At 47.4% G+C, this 26,408-nt stretch overlaps 1 protein-coding gene across 2 annotated transcripts in view; it reads left to right on the forward strand.

Annotated features, from left to right (window-relative positions):
• Window positions 1-26,408, forward strand: part of LOC144829310 (biliverdin reductase A-like) — a 296,629-nt gene that overhangs the window by 18,401 nt on the left and 251,820 nt on the right. The window contains exon 1 of one of the 2 annotated variants that reach the window (XM_078688339.1): window positions 10,092-10,375. The exons of the other annotated variant lie outside the window; for it this stretch is intronic. Coding sequence (XP_078544465.1) covers window positions 10,119-10,375 — 257 coding nt within the window. The 5' untranslated portion in view covers window positions 10,092-10,118. Of the gene's footprint in view, window positions 1-10,091; window positions 10,376-26,408 lie in introns of those variants that run through there. 2 annotated transcript variants of the gene reach the window in all.

Here is a 26,408-nt window from a genome sequence, read left to right on the forward strand (position 1 = left end):
GATGGGTTTGTCACTTTATTGGCACCCATACATTCCTGTGAACGCCTTGATTTTCCCCAGGGAAGCCTAGACACGCCTGCCTTGGAATTGGAATTAATTTGGTGGAGCTGGCTCACAGGTCTGTGCCTGTGCTAGGGGTACTTTAAAGATTCCTATCAATTCATGGAAAGATTCTAAAGCCTTCCCACATTCCACCATGCCTGGGAACCCAGAAACAGGAAATGTCCCAAACAATTCAGTGCCTACTAGTGTCCCGATCTCTGCTGGAATACCCACTCCATGAAAGAGCTAAACCTCTCAAAGTAAGCTCAGTAGAATACATTTGTCAAAATATAAGATGCCTTCAAATTGGAAACCCAGTAAATGAAAGTCATCCGGGTGCACTGGTAGAAGTCTAAAGTAAAATGTTATATCTGCCTTTGCTAACAGTGTCCCAGGTCCCAGCTCCTGGAGCACTGCAATCGCCTGATCTAGCAAGGCATACATGACAACTTGGTGATTGCCAACCCAGAGGCCATTCAGCTTAACACAATCCTCCCCTATGATTGGTCTATCATCATTCCATCACCTTCTCCATCAAGGTACCAGTTAAACTATGCTCACCACAACCAAAAAGACCTAAAGTATGGAAGAGAAAACGAAAAAGCTCCCTCTCAGATTTATCTACATCCACCAATGTCAGCCTTCTACTTCCCCCGGAAGACCTAACTGAGGTTCAAGCTTTGACACAGCACTACTTTAACTCCATGACCACGATCTTAGATACTACCGCGCCTCTACAACTAAAGAGGCTCTCTACAAAAGACTCTAAACCTTGGTATGACGGTAGACTCAACAAGGAGAGACGAGGCCTAAGATTAGTTGCACGGAGATGGAGGTCATCACCATCCATGGACCACCTTAAACTACTCAGATCCTCCAGAAACTCGTACGATTGAAAGATCAGACACCCAAAAGCAAACTTTTTCAAAAATCAGCTAGATCAAGCCAAGAACCGATCCAAGAAGCTATTTGAATGAGTTAAAACTCAATCTCGTGGTGTAGCTCACCCTCCCCAAGATGGTCAATGTTCCCCACCCAGCTGCGAAGAATTTTCTTCCTTCTTCACGAGAAAGACGGAACTACTGAAAAAAGATCTACTTAAGGCCTCATTAGCTCAGATCGACCTTCAGAAGGTCACCCCAACTCACACGCTAGTAACCCCAAGCACCTGCTTAACCAAGCTCGCCCTCAAAAAGAATGCCTCCTGGGCTTCCTTTTACAACCTACAGCGAAGGAACAATCCTAAAAGCGCTCACATCCTTGAACCCCTCCAACCACTTCTCTGACCCCCTTCCTGCTAACTACCTCAAAGATCTCATACCGATGCTATTGCCACTTTGGACAAAGATCATCAATGCTGCCTTAGTCCAAGGTGTTATTCTGGATATTCTCAAATTGGGACAAGTTTCCCCCATCCTGAACAAAATGACGGCGGACCCCAGGGACCTGAATAACTACAGACCAATTTCCAACATCCCAACTCTGGCAAAACTCCTTGAAAAATGTGTTCTTAGCCAGTTAGACAATCACATCACCAACTTCCACGTGCTCAATAAATTTCAATCTGGCTTCAGGGCAGGTCATAGTACGGAGTCGGCCATGACCCACATAGTAGATGACGCACTAAAAATACTAGATCAGAACGAAGCCTGTCTACTTATCCTACTTGATTTATCGTCGGCATTTGACACCGTCAAACATGAAAAACTTCTAGGCCTCCTGCAACACAGAATGGGCTTATCAGGGTCAGTTCTAAATTGGTTTTCCTCTTCCCTCCGTAATAGATCTCAAAGGTCAACCAATCCCAGTCCAGGACCGTCCAGGTCACATTAGGAGTCCCGCAGGGCTCCTCCCTTTCACCTACACTGTTCACCCTATGCATGGAGCCACTCACTGAGATCCTCAACTCTTCTAATATCCACTTTCACATGAACGCTGACGACACACAGCTTTATTTAAAGATAAACTCTCCAGGCGATATCAAGGCTCTCAACTCAACTCTACAAAAAACTCAGTCTTGGTTGACTGATAACCACCTCAAACTAAACTCCCTCTAAACTGAATTTTTACTAATCGCCCCCCTAACCAAACAGACATCATTCAAGAATGGCTTAAACAACTTTCAGCACTCAACTGCCAACCTCTTTTAATCGATTCAGCAAAATCACTGAGAGTAACTCTGGACAGTAACCTAAACATGCAAAAACATATCAGTGCTGCAGCAAAAGGAGCAAACTTTCAGATGCACACCCTGAGAAAATTAAAACCCTTCCTCCCAGCAAATGACTTCAAACTGGCAGTCCAAGCACTAGTACTTCCCAGACTAGAATATGGTAGAGCAACGCTATGTGGACTTCCTAGATCAACAACTGTTCTGCTAAGAGCATCATTTAACTCAGCTGCCAGGCTCATCACAGGTTCCAAAAGACATTGCCACATTTCCCCCGACCTCAAAACGCTCAACTGGCTACCCTTCGAAGCATGAATTCAGCTAAAAATTGCTTGCATGACATACAAAGCTCTAAATCACAACACCCCGAGGTACCTGGCCCAGAAACTGGAGCTCTCATGTGGAAACAGATCCTCTAGAAGCGCCAACAACCTTCTTTTGAAGTCTCAAAGATTTGCCAAGAAGAAAACAAATATTCGTGCCTTCTCTGGAATTGCTCCAAGGATTTGGAATGCACTACACCCAGACACCAGACTCAACCCATCATCTGCATCCTTCAAAAAAGAAGTTAAATCTCTTCTCATGACGAAATTCGCGTGAACATTATTTCGGACTCCTGGAACAATCTAGCTGTAACATAAGTCTTTATCTCGTAATACTATGTTTCTTTTGTATAATTTTTTCTTTTGTTTAACTCCTTACTTGTAAAGCACTCCGATACCCGCAAGGGTCATGTTTGCGCAATGCAAAAACCTTTCAAATAAATAAATAAAGAATAAAGAAATAGCCTCATTAACTGACTGACCTATAGGCACTGACAAGTTCTTGTTCAAGCAGTACTCCCCTGGACCTTTCTTTATGACCACCCCAAACTAAAATCAAGCTCTGCACAACACCCCTGCCCACCTCGCATCATAAAATTGTTTTCATAAATTAAAATTCCCTTATTAACTCTCCTGAATAAATCTCTTTTCCAAAGGATTGTTCCAAATTCCTTCCAGGAGACAATCATTATATCAATTCTAAAACATTTTTTTTTTTAAATAAACCATAAGGGGAAGAAATCACAGTCTTGAAGAGCTATCGTCCAATATCTCTTTTTACCATTTCTGTGTAAAATCTTCAAAGCCCATGCAGCCCAAGAACTCCGGCCAGCGCACAGTACCAAATTGGTCATAATTTCAGTACTCAATGATAAGCGTGGAGATGGGAGCACTAGCCCTACTAAATCTCTCAGCAACCTTTGACACAATAACATCTTGGTCAACCGGGTAGAGGCCCCTGGCTTGTGGAGCCAAGCCCATAGCTCTTTAAACTCTTCTGGGAAAGTGCCCCAAGTGGTGTATTTTGCCCCCATAGGGCTACAGCAGTTGAACTCAATTGTGGAGTCTCACCAGGCTCGCCATTTTCCCCTCATTTGTTCAACATATAAAGAGACTCATCAAGGATTTGGGAAAGAAAGACTGCAGACTCTACAACTATGCCAATGGTTCCCAACTCCTCACTTGATTAGAAGGTACCACCACTTCCCATCAAACGTTTCAGAACATCATGCATTATATATGGGAGTGGATGGATAACAAGTTCTTAAAACTAAATTTAGAGAAAACAGAAATTGTGATCTTTAACAATAAAGCAAACCTGTTGAACCAACCGCACTTGGAAATGGGTTTGGCTCCCGTCCCCATAACCCAAGTTGAAAGTCTTGTGATTATAATGGAGAACTCTCCTTTAACCCCTTCCACGCTCATGACGAGCTGGGCTCGTCATGGTGTAGCCTCCTCGCACGCTCATGACGAGCCCAGCTCGTCATGAATAATGGAAAATGGAGGATCCCAGCACCGGGGGGGAAAACGCATAGCAGCCAAGTGGTTAAACCGCTAATTGGAGGTATTATCTCTAAATATTTCTTAACATTAAAAAAGATCAAAAAGATTGCTCACTACTTTGCTTTACAGGAGCCATAAACATTGTCATATTGGCACGTCTCTTCCAGGCTTGATTATAAAAACTCAATCTACCCTAGCCTACCTAGCACGCTCATGCACAGGCTATAAGTTATCCCAAGTCAAGCAGCCCCCATAACCTTCAGTCATCCACAGGGTACTCCTGCCAGTTAGGTCTGTCAGGCAAACTCAGCCAGGCCTGCATAATGTAAAAAAGTGCCTAGGCCCCATTCTAAGAGTCATCTGTGCATCCTTGTATGGGATAAAGTTCTCAAACGGATATAAATTGCCCCAGTTATCTCAATACCGATCCCGCCTCGCCTAATAGATCATGTTTGTTTCCATGCGCTGCATCAGAGTAAGAATCCATACTGCCATTTTTCAGTGAAAGGGTGCCCTTCGAAGCACCATATGTATCAACCGCTACCACACATGGCCGGTCAGTCGAGACCCCCAACCCTTCCATCAATAATGCTGGTAGGTCCTCTCCTCCTACAGTCTCCTCCAACAGTCGTTTTTCCCAATGACTTCCTTTCGCCACCCATCTGGCTGCGTGCTGCATCAATGCTGCAAAAAATTGGAACTCCAGGTGTGGTACCTCCAACCAATCTTCCTCATAGCTTTTCATCAACAAAATCCTGACCGTCCCACTGCGCCTGTCCTCATGTAAAAGCTAAGTAAACAGGGAATCTGGTTGCCTAAAAACCCAAGAGGTTAGAGGGCGAAAGGAGTGCTGTATCATATGATGACAATGCGGTAGGAGCAACATCTTGGAGTCAGCTATCCTCCCCAGGGTGTTCCCCAAGGTGACCGAAGGGAGTCCAAGACTCTGCACATATTATATTGCATCTGGGCCTTCTTTGAGTGAGCAGCCTCTAAAGTTACCCTGAAGGTAGAGAATTATAAATCATCAAGTGTGAACTATGAAGCAGGGGAAATTTATTTAGTTAACAATGATAATTTTATTGTTCTTTAGGGGTATTTCCTAGAAAAACTGTTTCATTTGGGCTTCAAACTCTTGCCCATTGATTATCCCTAATATGGATGCAGCCTATTATTGTTACTCAAGCCACATCCCATAGAAAATGATATTTGATTTTCTCCAATAATGCTGTTCTGAAGCACTAACCATAATTTGTCACATAAATGTATAGATTTATTGGTCAACACTGAAGTCTCAAGTTGCATTTGTGTGGCTCACTGGTTAGAGGCGGCAGACTCTGAAGCAGAGGTCTGGCCCGGGACCGGGGTTCAAGACCTGACGCAGCAGGATCTTGGGCTCAGTGTCTGCGGACTCGATAATTCTCGCCTAGGTGCCTACTCTAATCATGGGTCCCACTCTGCAACTCTGGGCAATAGCTTGCTTAATCTTCACAACGGCCCCAACCACGCTGGGATGCTTGGCCTCACTTTGGGGGTGGCCAGGAGTGGGCACTTCACAGGGAAAGCCAGGATGGGTTACACAGCGGTATGCGTACCAGCGCTTTGAGACCCCCCTGGGGGTGATATGTGCGCTATACAAATAAAAATTTTAATATTAATATTTGTAGTTGATGTATCATAAAAGATTCACCGTTTTTGAATTTGAATTCACACTTCGGTGATGAACAATGTGCTTAAAACCTATACATCTAATATGTTTTAAATAACTTTTTGAATGTATATCGTGGAAGTGCATCAGTAAATGGTATTTAATGTTACTTTATCTAATAGCTCTTATGTGTTTACTCCATATTTCTTTCCACTGCCTTGTAGTAGACTCCAAATATTGCTTGCAGCAAATGCAGGAAACCAGATAGATAAAACTAACATTTTGCACCGCAAACTGGCACTAAATTTTTCTTTAGAATTTAAATTTTGAACCAAAAAGTTGCTTGAAAATAGCAAAAAGCAGTACTTTGCATGAGGCGGGCATTTCTTGGTAGTGCATAGGAGTTCCCCTGCAACCACCAACGATTTTTAACGTAAAGCCCTTTCTACTAACAATAGTAGACAGGGTTTTGTGCCAAAAAATGCCCTTTTAAGGCGGGCTGTAAAATGTTTTTCTTTCACAGAATTTTTCAACTATACATGTGTGATGCAGTGAACACCGCACATTTAAAGTGGGAAATGTTTAATAGTTTGTCAATGCCTAGTAATTGTAGTGGAAGTAAGCAGATGCTAGATATGACACAGACATCTTTGTACTTGTGCAAAGATGTGTGCGTGTACCACTAGGAACCTCTTGGGAAACACTTGTTAAAATGGCATTGAAAGCATAGTAGATCCCTATCAGAAGTTACTTTTAAATAGTTATGTTAATACCATCAGGGCTTACTGTTAGGAAACACTTTGTTCTTTTTATTGAGTTTCCCAACCAGGAATGGGAATACTTTGAGTGTTGGGCACTTATGGAGTGCAACCTTCTAAACTATTCCCCCACTGTCGCTGGCACATCTTGGAGTAAGACGGAGCTAACTGTGGGAGCTGATTAGTTGCTGACCTTGGGATAAGAAGTTCTGACCCGATGAGCTGGAAGTAAATGGGTGGTGATATAGTCTTAAAGAAAAGAAAGTGGTAGGGAGGTGGATGGTTCTCAATTGAGAAGTCAGACCAGGGATCTGATTGCTCAGGAGCAATGGCCCTCACACTCAGATGGGTGTCATGCTTCATAATAATAAGGCAGCTCCTCGTGGGCCGGCGCTGCCAATCCCAACAGCCCCGGGCCCCTCGAGGGGACTATTTGCCAGAGGCCATTTGATTTTGCTGTTTGAGAAGTATGAGTGGCAGTGCTCTGTGTTTCATAAGGTGTAGATTGGTGTGACGTAAAAGTAAAAATAACTAAGAGGTACCCTGGAGTGGTTACTATGTGGGTCCCCTTGTTATAATAAAGGCAAATAGAGGCTGGAGGTGGATATAATGGCCCACGAGGAATGGAACGAGGAGGTGCCCTATCATTAAGCATGACATCCATCTAGGTGTGTGAGGACCATTGCTACTGAGCGCTCTGATCCCAGATCTGACTTCTCATTCGAGAGCGGACCACCTTCCTACTACTTTCTTTTCTTCAGGAACTGCTTACTCGTATTCGTTTAGCTTGATTGGGAGCTCCTAAGGTGGACCTTGACCTAGTCCCCCTTTTTGTATAGTGATTTATGTAAGCCGGCTCAACCCTGGGAAAATATTATTAGAAGCAGCAATATTGCACTCCTTAACTAGTGTGCTATTCTCCACCCTGGCACATTCATGCTGGCAGATAGCATTGATAAAGGGAAAAGAAAGGGATTCTCTCAAGGTGGAACTGATTGGTTGTATCAGGCATTTGTGCGGCACACCAGCGCCCTGTGATGGCATCAGTTTCAGGTTGGGAGCAATATAGTGGCATAGCTAGCTGTTGTGCCACCCGTGGCGGTCACTGCGTTTGTCTCATAAAGAGTGGAGGGTTGGGGGGGGTTGCTGGTGAGTCCTGCAATGGCTTCCCTGCACAGCCGCAAGTAAGAGCATAAGGGGGAGGCCGCTGCCCCCAAACTTGTGCCACCCGGGGCGCACCGCCACCCCCACCCTCCCTTGCTACGTCACTGGGAGCAAACCATACAGGCATCCCAGTTGTTTAGGACTGTGTGTGGACCTTGTGCCACACGGACCCCGTAACACAACCCCTTCAGCGCCTAGAGGGCCCAGGAATATTGCTCACCGACCGTGGCCTTCTGCCCCAACTAAGCACTGTGTTGAATGTAATGCCGATACATTGCTAGAGTCCCTGGCTATCAGCCATGCAAGACCCTGAAAAGAGACTGGTAATTCACTCTGGACTCAGGCAGGTGGTAGTACTGAGCACAGGCACCATGCAGCCCCTCAGGTTAGTGCATCATTCATGCAGACCCACAACCTTCGTCAAAAACCAGGGAAAAGAGGAATCGGGAAGATTCTTTCTCCTTGTAGAATCTTGGGGAGGAAGGGTTTATTGGAGAATAAAACAAAAATGTGAAGGAGAGAAGAGAAGACTTTTTGTAAATTGGGAGATTTGGGGTTACAGGTACTTTTTAGGGGAATGTGAATATTACTTACATAAGTACCTCCATGGGTTGGGGTTGAGGTATTATGGGACACTTGATACTGCTGGTGTGGCACAGCTGTTTGCCTCATGTGCTGTGGCTCCCTGGCATCACCAGCCCTTCCTTGTCATGGGTACCAGCGTCCGGTGTCACAGGTAGTTCATTCAAAGCACAAAGAGAAGAAACAACGAATACTTTAGACGGACACACACACATGCTTTCAGTATCTTTCCCTGTTTCTTGCTCTATTCCTTCCCTTCACCACCCACCCACAGATGACTCTAGCTTACACTTTGTACCAGCAAAGTGTGCCTTGTCAGCCTAGCACAGTGCAGCGCAGTGCACGGCAGCTGCACCAGATAATAATAGAACCCGGCTTTGTGCGATGCCTCCTCGACTTCTCTGCTCTATGAGCCTCTGGCGGCCAATGGTTATTTAAAGATCCTGTCTACCTCTGGACCCCTATTTCCATGTAGTTTACATTTTACTTGTGCTTGGTCTCATTCATTTCGAAGCATGGCTGACTCTAATGAATGTAATAAGTGATGAGTGAGTCGAAAAGGTTAACTAGTGTTTGGCAGTGCATTTCTAAACCGGTTCTCATCGAGGAGCTGGAATTCCTGTCCGGTTTGTGTCAAACATGTTGTTGCTCGTTTCCATATCACAGCACACGTGCCCTGAGGAAATACAGGTTTGTTCTTTCCTACTCAGCTCCTTAACAAAAGTTGCTCTGATTCTGGTGTAGAAACCGTGAGTGTGGATCCAGTGTCGGGATCGGACTGGGACAGAACATAGGCCCGGGCACCAATTTACAAGTGGCCCCATTAGTGAATTAAAAAGCTGAAAAAGTGGCCCGTGTTCGTGAGTTAGGGCAGTTATAAACTTGTAAAGACAAGCTATATACGCATTTTGCAAGGCATGGAAGGCTGCATGGATTTCAGCTTTCTGCAAACAATGTTTGTTTTAGTATCGGGGGAATCAGCAGTAAAACCGGCCCAGCAGACCTTAAAAGAGGCACACAAACAGCTAAAAAATAGGCCCACAAATTGACCTGTCAGACGAGTCAATCAGATGTGCCTGCTTGCTCGCTAGGCCAGTCTGACCCTGTTCACAGTATATATTAAAGGCTTCCCAGTCTCACTTTAGTGTGTAGTTTTTGCAAGTGCCACTGTGGGGCTTTGTCCTTGTATTTCTTCTGGCAAACTGCCAGTAAAGCATCGTGCCCCCTGTTTATTCAGTTGCACATTTTTTTAGAGATCTTTTCTTATGATACAGCACACATTGTGGTGTTCAACACAGCCTTTTACTGACAAATTAGAATGCAGTTTGTCTACCAGGGAGTAGGCAACACTATATCATTCTGTTGCAAATAGCATTGATAAAGGAAAATGAAAGGGATCCCCACAGGGTGGAAGTACCACAGTGTAAGCCCAGTACTAACACACTGCCAGTACCAAAGAAATGTCTTGAGCAGTGGATGTGAACCCTCCCTTCCACACCTGAAACCAAAACCATGTGTCTAATCTCTGTCTTCAGATCTCAGCGTTTACAAAAGTGGGATGAGCTGGTCTCAGTGCTGATGATCGGAGGTGTTGATTTCACTAGGTTTTCAGGTGGACAGTGGTTTGCTCTTTCCAATTCTTGATGGAATAACCACGATGGCAAGATATTTAAATAAGGCCCTTATGAGCACTTTGTCCCTGAGCAATGAGAAACAAAAATATTACTCAATGATATTCAGCTACTAATCACCCACTGGTCCAGGCGGGGAGTAATAATGGGTACACGGTGACCAGGAACTGTCCTGTTCCAGAGGAGCAGAGAGCATACGTTGTTAATAAAAGAGCACACAAGGGACTAACTAGCCAGAATGAGGGACAAGCACAAAAGGAGAACAGAATCGCACCACTAAACTCCCAAAAGAAAATGTTAAAAAATGTGAGGGGCACAGAGCGGCAATATAGACCAACGACCACCAAAGCCCAACTACAACAAAAATTGCCAGGCAACTTGTTCTTCCGGTATCTGCTACTGGTGACCTGGAAGTTCTTGTACGGCGTTTCAGGGCCCTCGTCGATGCTACACGTCGCTGGCACACTATCCACCACATGCCAGTGTTCCAAAAATGACATTGGTGATGCATATAACGAAACAAGATCACCTACGTTTGACTACACTCTGAGGTAAGGGATGCCTGACACGCACCTATACTTACATGAGATGGCACAATATTAGACTGAGCGAACTTTATCAGAAAGTCACTCCCTGTTTGGATGGTGGGTATTGCACTATCCTTCTTGTGGTAGAGTTAAATGGCCTCCTGTCAAAGGTACTCAACTTACTCCTTAATGGTGAGGACTAAGTTGAGTTCAGGAGAGAGTTGGAATTCACCATATCTATCAACATATGATGCATTCCTGCTCTCTCCCTTTGTGCTGCCTAATACCAGTGCATGCACCCTTGCGCCATGGTGCAGAGGTGCCTATTTTGCCAGCAGGATTGTTTTTGTGCAGGAAGGGACACCTTACACCACAAAAGCAAACCTTAGAGGCGTTTTTTTAAGTGTGCTGAGAAATGCAGCACATTTAGAGAAAACAACAAGCAGAAATAAAGATATTTCTCGTCGTTGTGCCTCTTTCGGGAAGGCATGTGATTTTGATGCATTCTGAGGTTCAGGAGTTGTGGTATATCTGGTAATGCGCCAAAAAGCATGGGTGGATGCGTGGGAACACCCACGCTCCACCCATGTAACGCCTTTCAGGCACAGAGTAAACAAGCATTGGCATGACCAATAGGTCTCGCTTTTGGGACCTTATAAGTATTTAGTTATGCAGCACAATATCCTTGTTGCAACAACACCAACCATTGCATGGCTAAACACTTATAAGGTTCCAAAGGCGAGACCTATTGGCTATGTCAATGCTTGTTAGAGGGGGTCAACTGAAAACAGTGAGAGGCACTTTTTTGGATGTTCTACAGCTGTGCTAGTTAGCAGCTGTTACAATTAAGCAATTTAATTAATTGGTAGGATGTTGGTAGTAGAAATTACATTTTTACTTTCTTAATGCATCTTCTGTGATCCTATGTTGATGAGAGCTGTCATTCTGCACCATTCCGTGGATGAAAAATTGTAGTAATTTTTCCAAAATGTCCTGGTTATTGGTTCTCAAGATCTTGCCACTCTAGTACCGAGTATGGTCAACAGTCATATGCAGTAGGTGCAGTAAATGTAACTTTAACGTCTTAGACATGCCCACCTTGGTCAGATGTCGTTGGTGTCCCAAAACCCTTTGCTGATTCATGCACCCCTCCCCTGTGCACCTCCATGGCGCACCGAAGAAGAGTTACCTTGGGTTTCCCAGGTCAAGAATCCTAGAGCCGGTCTTAGGTCCCTGAGTCATTTTTGCACCATTTCCTTCCAGCACTTGAACAGTCCCATCTTTATTTCCCATTTTAAACGCCACCTGGGTGCTCGTGAACAACCATGCGGCACTCCTTTGCGTAACAAGGGTTTGGTTCGCAGATCTCGTAACGAAAATAATCAGCGGCAAAAAATACGGTCACCCTGAGAAGAAAACCCTCATTTCAAAATGCCTTAAATAGATGCACAGTAATTAAAATTGAATGCAAGTTTTATTTTAAATAATGACATATTTAGCGCAGCAGGTCAGAAACGAGAGCACAATAGAGTTCTTTTCAAACCATCATTCATTACCAGTTACCTATAGTAACCGGAAGAGCAGGGATGTCTCTTGAATTACGGGATGGGTAGCAGTCCTCGAGCTCCATCACCGAGGCCCAGGCATCGGCCACCACTGTTTGTTTTGAATTATCACAACTCAAGCTCCCTTCATGCTCTGGCCTTGTGAGAAAGGCAGAACTTTTTATTGCAGAGTGTCTGTGCGGCTGGGGATGGGGTAACGCTGACATCTTCGGGGCCAGTTGGCAAATCCGGTGCAGGAATGAAAGAAGAATACAGAGGCATATTATCAAGACTCGGCGATAAAATTATCGCCACTTTATCGGCAGGAAACTGCTGATAAAGTGGCGATAATGGGCTTGAAAATATGCTCTATGGAATTCCAATCGAAGCTCATGTTAGATGTGAATGACATTTAACATGAGCTTCGATTGGAATTCCATAGAGCATATTATCAAGCCCATTTTTGCCACTTTATCGTCAGTTTCCTGCCGATAAAGTGGCGATAATTTTATCGCCGAGTCTTGATAATATGCCCCACAGTCGGGAGAAAGTCCCTTTAAAAATAACGTGACAGTGGCAGAAAATATACATTTCCTATAGTAATCCACGCACCCAAAAGCCTCGCCCCTTCATTTTATAGATGGATTTACGACATTATTTTGGTACTAGCCAGAGTAGCTCCCGCCATCTTTAGTGAATGTGTTTTGATTGTCAGAGATCGCCACCTAGTGGTCATAACAACATTATAAATTACATTTATGTCAAATGTCAAATTGAGACGTTTTAAAGCACAGGGTTTAGGGGGAGACCAAACAAATTAGCAGGGAGAGCCGAACCAAGGGTCTGGCCGGGCTCCAAGGAACCGAGCATGAGCCGAGCTCTGAAAATAGCTGGTATCTAAGTTATGCAACAGACATCACGGTAAAATATGTTAGACTCTTGAAAATAAAAAATGTATTCCTTTAACACACATAAGGGTTTCACCTTAATATATCTGGTTATTTTAGTGCAGTGCATACCCTGAATTAACATATTGGGAGATACTCTCATATGTGATAAAGAAGACAAGTGCGCGCGCGGGTGCGCCTTGCACGGCAGCAGGGGGAGGGGGCCTGCCGATTCCATTGCGGGAGCCAGCGGCGATAATTAATACCATATGGTGCTGCCACTCGCAGCGCCATATGGTATTAATTATCGCCGCTCATTCCCGCAAGGCAATCGCCCCATGTGCACGCGTTGCCATTGAAGGTAATGGAACGCTTGCACGAGTTTGCCTCAAAAAGGGAGTCGACAGCTTTAGGTCTCTTTCCTACGCAGCGCATGTGCACTGCGTAGGCGAGACCTAAAAAAGGGACGGTGGCTTTGCGTAGCTTAGTAAATCTGACTTAAAGGGTTGCGTTTCCTTGTATCACCTTGCATGATGCAGGGACAGTGCAATTCTTTGATAAATCTGGCCCTTAAGTGCCCAAAACACTAACGTTTGCAAAGACTTAAATAATACAAGAAAATAGCAAAACAAATGGCAACTGGCTAATATTGCGTCTGCTATGCTGATGGTGCTTTGCATTTGGACAAGTGCATTACTAACTTTAGGAAAGTAAGCCTATCTCCACAACTTAGAGTTAGTGGTGTTGATGTGAACAAATGTGGATATCTTCGTACCTAGGAGCTCCAGGTCAGTCACTTCACTTTTGGGACCAACTTCAAGTATGAGGGTGTCAGGACAGAGTCTGACCTTAAAATAAAAGGGGATTTTTTCCAAAGGAATATCCTCGAAAGAAAGTGTGAGAATGCCTTTATTCAGTACAGTGAACGACCCCTGGCTGGCCTAGTCAACTCCAACCTCCAACTGCTCAACCTTCCATCTAGAGAACCTCAGACGTCAAACCTCTAATTGAAGCCTGGGAGCTAGAGTACATCATAACAGAGCCCAGAGGCACAATGCGATCCTCTCGGGTCACAAAGGCTTTCCTCTTCCTGTTAGCTGGCAAGCCAGTCAAGTATCACACCACCCTACAGCGCGGTAAAATGGAAAAGCAGAATACAAAAGTCCGTGTGCTCACCACACAGAGGTAACAACCAGCTCACTTGCATTTGACAGTTTTAAAACAGCCCTCCTCTGTTGAGGGCTAGAAAAGGATTCATTTCACTCTGGTCTTGAGTAAGAGTTTGGTGGATGTGTACTCCGCGCATAACGTGATGGAGATTCTATCTGCCTTATTACAAGTGCCGTAGGATTTAATGCACGTCATGTTTGTGACAGACTAAACCATCTGTTCAACTCTAAATCAGGTCCTTTGTCTACCCTTGTCCAAGGACTCCTTGGGGTGGCTGGGGTCATCCACATAGACAAGAGCGGCGGGGCAGATAGCACAGCTCCAGCAGGACCTTCTGACTCTTCTCAGCCAAGATAAAATGGGCAGAACTCCGTTCACAAACAAAAGTAGCAGGGCCCATGCAGGTCCAAGTCCAAAACTTGTCCACTGAGCGGGGGAAACATCAGCTTATATGTCCGAGTGCAGACAGGCACGTCTGGCTGTCAGCCAGAGTATCAGACCTGTTGGAATTCCAACCAGTTAAGCTTAGGCAGAGCCAGAGGCTATGATCGTCCTCTTCTTGGAATTAAATGCAATGGCCTCGGCCCATATTTAGAAGCCCAGACACACCTTCCTGGTGTCAGCTGTAGATGGAAACTTTGCATATTATCTACTAACAATCCTCAAAAGAAATAACAGCAAAGGAAGAAAGGATGAGATTTCCGATTTCATCTGCGGGCCCCTGCATCCTCCATCTTGCAACTAACCTTTGTACAAAAAGAAATGTTCACAATCAGCTATGACTTACCCCAACAACAGGTGAGCCAGGAGTATTTGCCAAGCACTTGCAACACATTTAATGTGCAGAATGGTTCTCATGAGCGAGAATGCATCATATGTTTTGTAAACATTCCAAAAACAATAAAAACTAAAGAGACTCAAGATTTTGGACTTAATGTACACTCAGAGGCCATTAGACAGTTCCCCTGGGTGCAACAATGTACTCAAATACTTTCACTAAACTTCCATCTGCCAGAACTTGTGCAGAGAAAAGCTGGGACTCCCCTTGCCACCCTCGGCACACTACACAAATGCCTTTTGTTGCTTTGCCCACCTGCTTGAGAGCGCTTCTTTGAGGAGGACAGTGGCTGTTAGCTGTGGCACTGGCTGCAACTGTGTCTTTGGTGCCAGCGTGAGGTCCGGCAGCAATAGGACCAGTTGCGTCTCTCCCCAGAGTTTCTCGCTTCACCGCCCCGTGCTTATAGCTGCCTGTGCCACATATGCTGCTCTTGTTTTTTGTTTCTCCTGCACAGATGAGGAGCGCAGGGGCAGGGGGAGAGATGGTTTGCTGGATTTCTGACTGCTGGATTGTTGGATTGATGTGGGGCTGGCTTGCCCACATGCTGAAGAGCACCAGCACAGAGCATGGCCCAGTGCAGAGAGCAGAAGATAGAAGAAGTGTTAGAGTGCTGCCCTTGTGGTTGAGCCTGGAAAGTGCGGAGGCGGCTGAACTAGGTGTCCGTGCAGCTTGCATCTTTCGGGAGTGCTACCTTAATTTCCTCACATGATCATCCCTCATTGTCAAATCAAGGCGAGCCAGTAACTTGACTGGCCAGTAGAGTAAGCCACATCAAATTTATTTTACTCAGGTGCACTTCGTCATTCCCTTGCTTACCTCTGCTCTCCCTTGCTATGACAAAAGCATAGCACAACATAACAGTGCTACAGAGCAAAGTTCTTAAACTACTTCTAAGTATCACCACTGTGAGAACACACAACTCAAAACTCCTTCATGCGCTGGGGGCCCGGGTGCCTCCTCACCACAGACGCGCCTTGCTTGATTCACCAACGCTATGGGTTTGCTGGATCCATAACGGTTCTGTCGCCTCACGGAGAGGTAATACACTTTTTTCACAGGGGGGCATCAACCCTTTTCCTGGCTCAATTATTTTCTTTTGCCTAAATCCCAGGGCTAGGTGATGATTGAGGTTCACATACAGCCACGGGGACTGTTGGACCACTCGCCTGTTGTGTTACGAATGTTGATGGGAGAGAGGAAGGGGCCACCTCGGTGGCAGCTGAGCAACTGGACCCTGGTAGATTCACGGTTTAGGTCGGCCCTTCATGACGCCATGTGCACATACTTTCACAATCACGTGGGCTTGGTTTCCTCACCCAGGCTCCTGTGGGAGGCTTGGAAGGCCACCACACAGGGTTTCATTAATAGTTATCGGGCAGCTCACTGAGACCGCAAGAATGTTGAGGTAGAAGAGCTGGAGGCTCAATATGTGGCCTCCCCTGACCCAGCAGTCCTTCGGGACTCGAAACATCCTACGTCAGACCCTGATGGAGGAAGAATGCTCGGCGTGGATGGCGACTCAGAGTCGCATCTATCAATGGGGGTTAAATCCAGTGAACCCGTCCACTGGCTTTGTGCCGTTGCACTCATGCAATACCCGATCCCTAGCATCCTCAATGCCCAGGTGGAACATGTCTGGTGACCGGTTGATTGCCAGTGCCTTTGTTGAGTACGATAGAGCGCTATGTTCCCGGCACGCCGCTCAGAGCCCCATGGAAGTGGAGTCATTTGTTCAGTAACTTCCTGCCCTTTCTCCCCTAGACAGGGATGCTTTAGAGTCTGATATCACAATGGAAGATTTGGGGGCCGCTCTAATGCATCTGCTTCTGGGGAAGTCACTTGGTCTGTAAGGTCTCCTAGCTGAATAAGGTCACCTGTGCTCTCACAGAACCCCCACCTGATTGGAGTTTTCCAAGAAACCATGAAGGGCAAACTTCTGCTCTGACCTTTAGGACACCCGACATGCCACTTCAACCATCAGAGAGCTGCGGGTCTTATCGCTTGATCTAGCTTCTCAGCATCAAGGTATGGGCCAAGGCATTGGCTTATGGGTTGATCAAGGTCATGTCCACTTTGGTTCACCTGGATCAATCTGGATTCATGCCAGGCTGCACTATAAGACATAATAATATAATGCTATTGCTCTTTTGCAGGGTCATCATACTGATAGTGTGCTCGTGGGGGTGGTGTTCAGTAAAGCCTTTGATTCAGTCGCTTGACAGGTTCTGTTTTACCTCCTCCCATGGCTGAACTTTGGACCTTGGTTCGTCAGTTATGTCAAGCTTCTTCACACGGATCTGTTTGCTTAGGTCAGGATGGGTGGGTTCACCTCTGCCCCCTTTCTGATCGAGCGAAGGACACACCAGGGTTGCCCCCTCTCTCCTCTTCTTTTCTCCTTATCAATAGAAGCTGTGGTGAGGTGGTTCTGTGTCGATGCAGAGCAGCGGGGGTTTGAGTGGGGGTCTAGGATGGGGGAGCAGATTGCGTTATATGCTGATGACATGTTCATTTATTAACTTACTTTTGTTACTGAGGGTCGCGGGTACTCTAGAACCTTGATATATTTGGGAGATTTTCCGTACTCCGAATTTATCCCAGTAAGCCCTCCATGTATCAGGTCAGTGGGGGCACGGAGGCATTGTTGTGGCCGTTGGGCCTCCAGGTCCTCCTGCAGGTGTTCCGGTACTTGGGAATGTATGTCATCCCGGGTGAAACACAGCCTTGGGCCCTGAATATACAACTGCAATTAGATAGATTAATGGTTGGTTTCAGTCACTGAGGGACGTTGCCCCTCTCCCTGCTTGGCAGGTTGGCCATCTTTAAGATGGTAGTCCTTTCCCAGCTTTTGGATCAGCTCCAGAACTTTCAAATTTCCCATGCCGGTGTCTTTCTTTTCCAGTGTTGACTCTGTCTTGTAGGGCTTTTTATGGGATTCATGTCACTCCTAAATAGCCCTATCCAAATGTTTTAATATGATGGGGCATTGCCACTCTGGACGTGCAGTACTATTACAGGGCCGTCCATAGTGAGTGGTGGTTCAGAAGCTTCAGCGATCCGGCCCATGCGCTTAAAGGATGGGCACTGGGCTCATCGACATGTTGCATCTATTGTGTGGGGGACCGGTCCCTCCGGACCTCCCCCCAGCAAGCAGAGTAATCCTTGCGACATGGAGGGAGGTGGAATGGGCCATGGGATGGGGGAATGTCTCTCTAGCGAGACTCAGGGATTTAATTGGAATCTCCAGACTGGGTAATGTTCTAGATGGGTAAGTGATTATATCCTTTGCCGTCAAGAGGAGTATCAACTCCATCATTTCCAATTTTATAAATATTTGCAGCTTCATCATGCACTCATGCCCTATATTGCACATATCAAAGACATCCTGGAATCTAGTCCCTTAGAAGCCAGAATAATGTTGACCAACATTCCACAACGCAGAATTTCTGTAATTTACCATTCTCTGGTGTTCAATGCTCTGATACCTTTGTTTGAGCTTGTGCCCTGGGCTCCTTGGACGATGATGACTTGAATGAGGCGACCATAGCTTTCCAATGCCGACTTATTCAGATGCTTTATTTACACAGGATTTATTACACTAGGGAAGGGTTGTGAGGATGGGGGCCTTATCACCTCTGTCTCCTGTTTGTGCTGTCAGACTGTAACAGGAGACTTTACACACGCTGTTTGGGGCTGTGCTGTTCTTGCCCCCATCTGGGACGGGGTCTTTGATTTCCTAGACGAGGTGTTGGACCTTTCCTGTTGGGTAGGGGAGGGCGTGGGGGCGGAGGTGCGTGCTACATGTTCCTTTTTCTTTTGGTCCGATCAGTAGGTGGAGATGATGCTAACAGTGGATGCGGTGTTGGTGTTACTTTTTGTGTTTGTTTTCTTTTTCTTTTTGGTTAATGTTGGCGGTTGTTATTGATCATCCTTTTGGGCTAGTAGTGTAAAAAAGGGTCAAGCTACCAATCAGAAAAAGATCCTTAAGTATTGCCCGGCGGTGTCGCCTCTGTAACCCACAAGATATTAACCAATGAAGAGGCAGGCGCTGGAGACAGGAAGGCAGGAAACAAGGGTTTATTCTCTCCGGAGGAGAACACATCAGTTCGGACAGCAAGTATCGTCACGAGGTGCTCTACCCGCATCTCTGAGGCCTGGCCTCTTATACATAGGATTATGATCTTTATTGCAGGTAACACATTCTTGCAATGCTATGAAGTATGGAAGGACATCCTCGGAATCTCCCCTTCAGACCCGTTCCCACACACATTTACAGTTGAAGTCCCCACCCCGGTCACAACAGGTGATGATTATCGCGCAGCTGGACATTCCGCCGATTCACGGAATGTGTGGGGTTGATCGGATCTCATAGGGTGGGGGCTTTGATCAACTCGAGGGTCCTTTTAAAGGGGGAAGCTTCCTACTGTACGGGGGGGGGGGGAAATAAACAGTATCCGCAGAGCCAGGTGGCGGCCTGGGAACGAGGAAGACAAACGGGCACACAGGAAAAAAAGGGGGTTTGTATCAAAGGGAATGAAGGGAGGTGTCGCGCTGGGAACAGGATGGGATTCCGGGGCAGAGCTGCGCTGAAGAGGGGTTTACGACCCAAGGCATGTGAGAGCGGGGGGGGTTGTCGGCGAGCGGGGGAGATGCCTGCGAGGTTGAGAGAGAGAGAGAGAGAGAGAGAGAGAGAGAGAGAGAGACGCGCTGGCTATCAGCGAGGGGCAGGGAGGCCATGGTGCTCAAAATGGCTGCCGCTTACGTGCACGAATGGGTTCAAGAAGAGCAAGATGGCGCCGATAATGTTGACGTTTGCAGCCTAACTTTTAACAGTCCTCCCTTTTCAACATATCTAGCCAACTTGCCTACTCAATGTCAATCTTCATCAAATTCCTAACCTCGGCATCATATAATGCTCCCATGCGTTCGTTTCCAAGGTCCACAGTCTTAGGGCAAATACAATTTACACATAATGAACACAGAGGTGGCAGACAGTGAATTCCTAAGCATAGACCGCATATTACAACTACAGGAATCAGGATAATGGTGAACAGTCTCCAGCCCCAGTTCTTAACGGTGTTCCAGAACCAACCACCAAGTGACCATTCTTCCTGATCCTGGTGGACTTCTGAAGAGAGTCTGTGAAGATGTTCGATGGCTTTGTACACTGAGGGTGAGTTGTCCGGTATGTATGTACAGCAGCTGGACCCAATAATGCGGCATGCTCCACCACGGTCCGCAAGAACCACATCTAGGACAAGGCGGTTCTGGAGGGCCACCAAGCGGACCGCTTGAAGCTCGGCGGTGTTGTTAGCAAAGATACCAGCTGTGATGTTCATTGTTGTCTCAACTGCCTGAGTCAGATGTCGGATGGCACGGCTGTTTGCCATCGGGCCCCAGAGGGGAACAAGTCCCTTCATAGCATCGAGGAACTGCGCTCCTGTTGAGTCGGCTTGTTCAATGTCCTTGGCTCGTTTTTGTCTATGATGATTCGCTGGGGCCACATAAGTCGGAGGAAGGATGAAGGAGATGAAACAAGTGCCCCCCCCAGCCTTTGGGGAGCCAGGTGTAGGCCTTTGTGCCGCAGACGAAATACATGTTTGGGGACGACACAAAGGAAGGTGGATCCGTGGAGTCCAAAGTTCTGGTAAAACGGCAAGCACTGCGGCCCACCAGCTGTGTCCCACGTCCTTCTATGCACATGTGGCCTGTGACGTTGATGACTGACAGGGCCACAGTCAGAGTGGCAGCCGTTCGTTTCCGCAGGTAGGAGAAGGTGGGTCTGGTTGGATTGTTGAACACCTGCATTTCAATTCGTTCTTTAGCAGGGATGTCCATGTGGATTGAGTCGTTGGAGGTCTGCGGGCAGAAGTGTGTCTTTGTTTTGTTTCGCCAGACCCCGTGGAAGGAATGTGTTACGGTTTTGCTGGAGGTGGCATTGTCCTTATAGCTTTCTTGCAGGAGGATCAGCCAAGCAAGGCAGGAGCCATGAACTGAGAAGGGTGAAGGGATGAATGGTATCGAGTGTCCAGTGGCGTGGGGTAGCAACCCACAGATCCAACAGTTGGTGGCATTGGTGGCGAGATTGTGCTGGTGAAGTAGCTGTACGAGTTATTCCAAAACTCCTTTCGCCTCTCTCTGAGTTGAGGAGAGAGCGAAATCAGATAATGTTCCTTCATGGTGGTAGGCTGAGCAGTGGTCAGGAATGTTTCGTGAGCAGGTGCATTTTCTTCCATAATCCAGAGTGTGGTCATGAGGAGAAAGCAGAAAAGGATTGTGATGAAGAGTGCAATTGTCTTTGAGCTGTGGAGTCTGTCTGCTCTTGGGTTTCTGTAGTGGGTATTTCCTGTTGCCTCCATCATCTTCTTATTTGGCGCTTCCATCATCTTCTTATCTGGCGCTTCCATCATCTTCATCTTCAAGGTGCTCGGTAGTGGGCAGAACCACAGACTTAGTTTAGCTTCTCTCCAGGTGACCCTTGGTTGCGTTGGGTCACCGTTCTGAGATTTAACTTAGTTCGTGGTCTACTTAGCCGAAGCTCCCTCCTTTCGACGCAGGAAATACCCTACTCTGGATGGCACAGTGGGATCAGAGAATTTTGAAAGTTCAAGTGCTTCGGTATCAGGATAGCAGGTTAGCGACGGTCGGTCCTTGTTCAGGAGCTCTTCTTGGTTGTCGATGTTTTCTGTCGTGGCCAGGGTCGAGGAGACCTTCTTACAGTGGTGTGCGTGCAGCCAGTGCCGTTTCCCCTCCACACGAAGAGCCGTCCGGGTGGTGATTAACACTTGCCAGGGGCCCGTCCACCGGGGTTCCAAACTCTTCGACCGCTGAAAGTTTCGGATCAGCACGAAATCTCCAGGTTGGATGGCGTGACCCGGACCCCTGGAAGCATCGGGGATGGCCTGCTGCACCTGCTGATGAATGACAGACAGAGTTTCAGTCAATTTATACAGATAATCAGACATTAGGACGTCCGGGACGTCATGAATGGAAGTTGGTTTCGGTGCAGACCAGACACTCATGGGTCGACCGAAAACAACTTCATAAGGTGTTGAGTGATGTCTGGTGGGGGTGGAACGCATCGATAGCAATGCCAGTGGGAGGGCGTCTGGCCATTTCAGACCCGTGGTAGCCACTATCTTGGCCAGTTTAAGCTTTAGTGTGGCATTGTGTCGCTCAACAAGTCCAGCAGACTGGGGGTGGAAGACTGCGTGGAATTTCTGCTTGATGCCCAACCCCTTTAAGATGAGCTGGATGACTTCGGCTATGAAGTGGGGGCCATTATCGCTCCATAAAATACGACAGAGGCCGTAACGGGGGAAAAACTCCTTTAACAGTACTTTTGCAGTGGCCATAGCAGTGTTGTCACGGGTTGGGTATGCTTCCACCCATTTGCTAAATGCGCACACCACAACAAGTGCATATTTCAGGCCTTGGCACCTGTCTAGCTGGATGTAGTCCATCTGCAGGACTTCAAACGGGTGATTTGGGACCCCAAATCCTCCCCGGGGTACTACAGTTCCTTTCCCGGGGTTGTGTTGCAGGCATATCAAGCATTGTTGGACCAGACGTTTGGCGGAGTCTGTGATTTTATCATTGTGCCAAACTCTGGAGACAAGTTCAATCATGGGGGCTGATCCTATGTGGGCAGGGGAGTGTGCCATAGTCAGTATGGGAATCAGGTACGAGTCAGGTAGCAACCATTTGTTTGTGTCTCTTGTCCGCCAGCAGCCTTCATCATCTTTTAATCCCACCCGTGTCCATTCAGTCAGTTCGTGCTGTGTGCTAGCCATTTGAATGTCTTTAATAGTGTCCCTAGCGTCAGTCCATTTTTCTGCTTGTGACCTGGTCACGTACATATGTGTTGTCGTCCTATTTTCAGCTGTTGTTCGGGCAGTGATGTCGGCTAGCGCATTTCCCTGCCCAATGATGTCTGTCACCCTTTTGTGTGCCTGGCATTTGACGACTGCAAGCTTTTTGGGGAGAAGGACAGCTTCGATCAAGGCGGAGACTAGATCCCCGTGCAAAATGGGGGTGCCGTGCGAGGTCAAGAATCCCCTTTCCCTCCAAAGGAGCCCAAAATGGTGAACCACCCCGAAGGCATACTGGCTGTCGGTGTAAATGTTCGCTGTGGTTCCTGCTGCCAGAATGCAGGCTCGTGTCAGGGCAATCAGTTCCGCTGCCTGGGCGGATCATTGCGTGATGCGGGCTGTCTCGACTACAGTTCGAGCCGTGGTGACTGCATAGGCAGCGGAAGTGGTGCCATCGGGGAGTTTGATGCTAGAACCGTCCACCCACAGCTCCCCGTCAGGGTCAGGGAAAGCCGTGTCTCTGAGGTCAACCCTACTTCTAGTCTGTTCGTCCGTAAGAGTCACGCAGTCACGTACAGGGTGCACATTGGGATCGTTCTCTGGTAAGGGTAACAAAGTTGCCGGGTTCAGTGTGGTGCATCTTTTCAGGGCGATATGGGGTGCAAGCAAAGTCAGTTCGTATCCAGTCAGTCGTGCACTCGTCAGGTGTTGCGTCTTGGTTTGGTTCAGGAGGGTGTCAACTGCATGGGGTACCAGTACCGTGAGGGAATTCGAGAGCACGATCCCCTCACTCTGTCGGATAGAGATTGCAGCAGCAGCTACAGCTCGAAGGCAGGCAGGCAAGGCTCTGGCTACAGGGTCAAGAGTGGCAGAGAAGTAAGCGCACGGTCGTTGCTTTGGGCCAATGGCCTGGGTCAGGACAGATAAAGCGCACCCCTCCCTTTCGTGAGTGTAAAGGGAGAAGGGCTTTGTGTAATCAGGGGTACCTAGGACAGGGGCCGAACAAAGGGCATCTCGTAGTTCCGTGAAGGAGGTTTGACACTCAGGGGTCCAAGGGAGTGGGAAGGGGACGTCTTTACCTAGCAGAGAAAGCAGCGGTTTCACAATGAGGCTAAAGTTTGGTAACCACTGTCGGCAGAAGGAGGTGAGGCCTAGTAGGGAGCGAACCTGTTTCTGGGTCTTAGGGACAGGAGTTTCGAGAATGGTTTGGATCCGGTCGGGAGTGAGTTTCCTTCCTTCTTTGGACAAAAGGTGGCCTAGGTAAGTGACCTGGGGTTGGCAGAATTGCAACTTCTTCTTGGAGACCTTGTGGCCATTTTCCGCAAGGAAGTGCAGGAGTTGAATGGTGGCTGTAACTGCTAATGGAGTGGTGTCGGCTGCCAAAAGGATGTCATCGACATATTGCACTAACACCACTCCATCGGGTAACTGGACTTGATCCAGTTGTCTCTTGAGGGCCTGGCTGTAGATGCTAGGGCTTTCTGTGTAGCCCTGGGGTGCTCGGCAGAACCTATATGAGCGGGCTTTTAGGGTGAAGCCGAAGAGATATCGGCTGTCCGGGTGGATGGGGATGGAAAAGAATGCGTTTTTGAGGTCAATGACAGTGAAGGTGGTGGCAGTAGAAGGAATCAAAGTCAGGATGGTGGTGATGTCTGAGACCACGGGGTATTGGGGTACCACCACTTTGTTGATCTCTCGAAGGTCAATGATAAAACGGTATGCTTTCTCATCTCCCTCTCCCTGTTTCTTGATGATGGGCAAGATAGGGCTGTTGCAAACGTTGCTAACCACTTCCTCTACCACTCCTGCGTCTATCAGCGACTGAATAATCTTTACCAATGCCTTCTCGCCCTCGGGCGATATCCGATATTGTGGAAGTTTTGGGAGTGTTGCGTCTGGTCGGACAGTAATGTGCACTGGGTCAATCAACATGCGCCCTACGTCCGAATCCGCCTTGGCCCACAGATACGGAGGCAGAGTGTCAAGCAGGGATGTGTCAGCGTCGGTGATGGAAAACATGCGTCGGGGAGGGCAATGTCTAAGCAGAACGGGGTTGTCGTAAAGGAGAACTCGAACTCCGTCTTGAGAACATCTGATTGTCGCTCGGAAGTGTTTCAATAAGTCAAGTCCCATAATGGCGTCAGGGCTATTGGAGGAAAGCAAAAACGTGGTGTCAGTGGTGTTGTTTTCTAAGTCGAAGAGGATCGGGGCGGACAAAGGGTTAGTGGAGGGCGTTCCATCGAAACCTGTCGATGTTATAAGTGAGCCAGACAAGGGTGCCCTTGGAATCAGTCGTTTAGATAACGCACTACGTGTTGCGCCAGTGTCTACCAGAAATGGAGACTTTGTACCCAGGACCTTAGCAGTGACGTAAGGGCCTTGCTGGTCAACATAGAGCTCGACTGGATCCCTCCCTTGCCCTTGGCAGTCCTATGCAAAGTTGTGGGCGTCATCGTAGTCAGATTGCTGGTATTGGTTCTGTCTGGGTCGATCAAATGTATTTGGTCTGCCTGATCTGTTGTTAGTCGTGTCATTTGGGGGCCCTCGCTGTTGTCCCTTATTTCTCGGTCCACTTGCTATGTCCTTGGAGTCTTTGTTTCTGATTATTTCCAGAAGAACTGGGCACTGGGATTTCCAATGGCCAGTTCCTTTGCAGAAAGCACACTGGTCCTCTCTAAGGTCTGTACGTCCACTGTGGGGAGTCAAAGTGCGGTCCTGGGGAAATGCAGTCTTAGGGACGTTCGTCTGATAGTTTCCCCGGTATTGGTCTCGTCCTATAGTCACCCCTTGCAGTTGGGCAATCATCACCCTCTCTTTCAAGTCCTTCTTCTTTTTCTCTGTTGCTCTATCGTTTTCATTTTTCTGATGTTCATAATATTGGGCCATCTGGAGGATAGCCGTAGGTTTGGAGGCTGCCCAACTACTCTCGCTAGCCTGCAGTTTCTGGGAGACCTCCGGTGACAGACCCTTAACATAATTCTGGACAAACAGATGGTGTCCGGTTGCAGTGGTCATGTCCTGGCCGCTGTAATCGGAGAACACCGTTTCAAACCGGGAGAAGTATTCTGATACATCCTCCTGGGGTTTCTGGCGACAGGCCGTTACTATCGACCAGTCCACTTTCTTTTCTGGAATCAGGGTTTTTAATTTCTGTACGATTTTATCTGGAAGGTCTAGAATGGATTTCAAAGGCTTTTGTCCAGGTCCTCGTTGTTTATCAATGTCATCGAGTTGTGACCAGGTATGTCCAAACAGCTCAAGGTGGTCGACTTTCCGGATTTGCTTCCACACATCAGCTGGTAGGCATAACCCGAAAAACAAGTCGATGTCAGCCAGGGTCATAATCGTTGAACCTAGGGCTGTACCCAATTCAGTATAGAAGGCAGTGGGGTTTTTACGTAGGTCAGGCAGAGATTTTCGGAAAGTCAGAATCTCTTGCCGGTCCCATGGCTGGTAGACCCAGTTGTACACTACCCTTCCTTTTGCATCTTGGTGGTTTGCATCATCGTTAGTCCCTGCACCTCGTGGAGGAACCCAGTAAGGGGCAGCCTCTCGTATCGGCATCATGGTGTTAGATTGCTCAGTTTGTGGTTCGGTCGCTACGGATGTCGTGGGTTTAGTTCCCGATCCTCGTTCAGCGAGGTGGCGGAAAACCTCAAGCGTACGCGTAAGGAGGTCCGTCACATCACACTCGCCCTCATCCCCGATATCGACCTTCCGGTACAGAGTCGTTAGGCTCTCGGGACCTTTGTCTCGATATCGGTCCTCGTATGCGTTCAAGACATGGTAACACAGTCGTACGGTAAAATG

Source organism: Lissotriton helveticus, chromosome 4_1, assembly GCF_964261635.1.
Source record: "Lissotriton helveticus chromosome 4_1, aLisHel1.1, whole genome shotgun sequence".
NCBI classification, from domain to species: domain Eukaryota; kingdom Metazoa; phylum Chordata; class Amphibia; order Caudata; family Salamandridae; genus Lissotriton; species Lissotriton helveticus.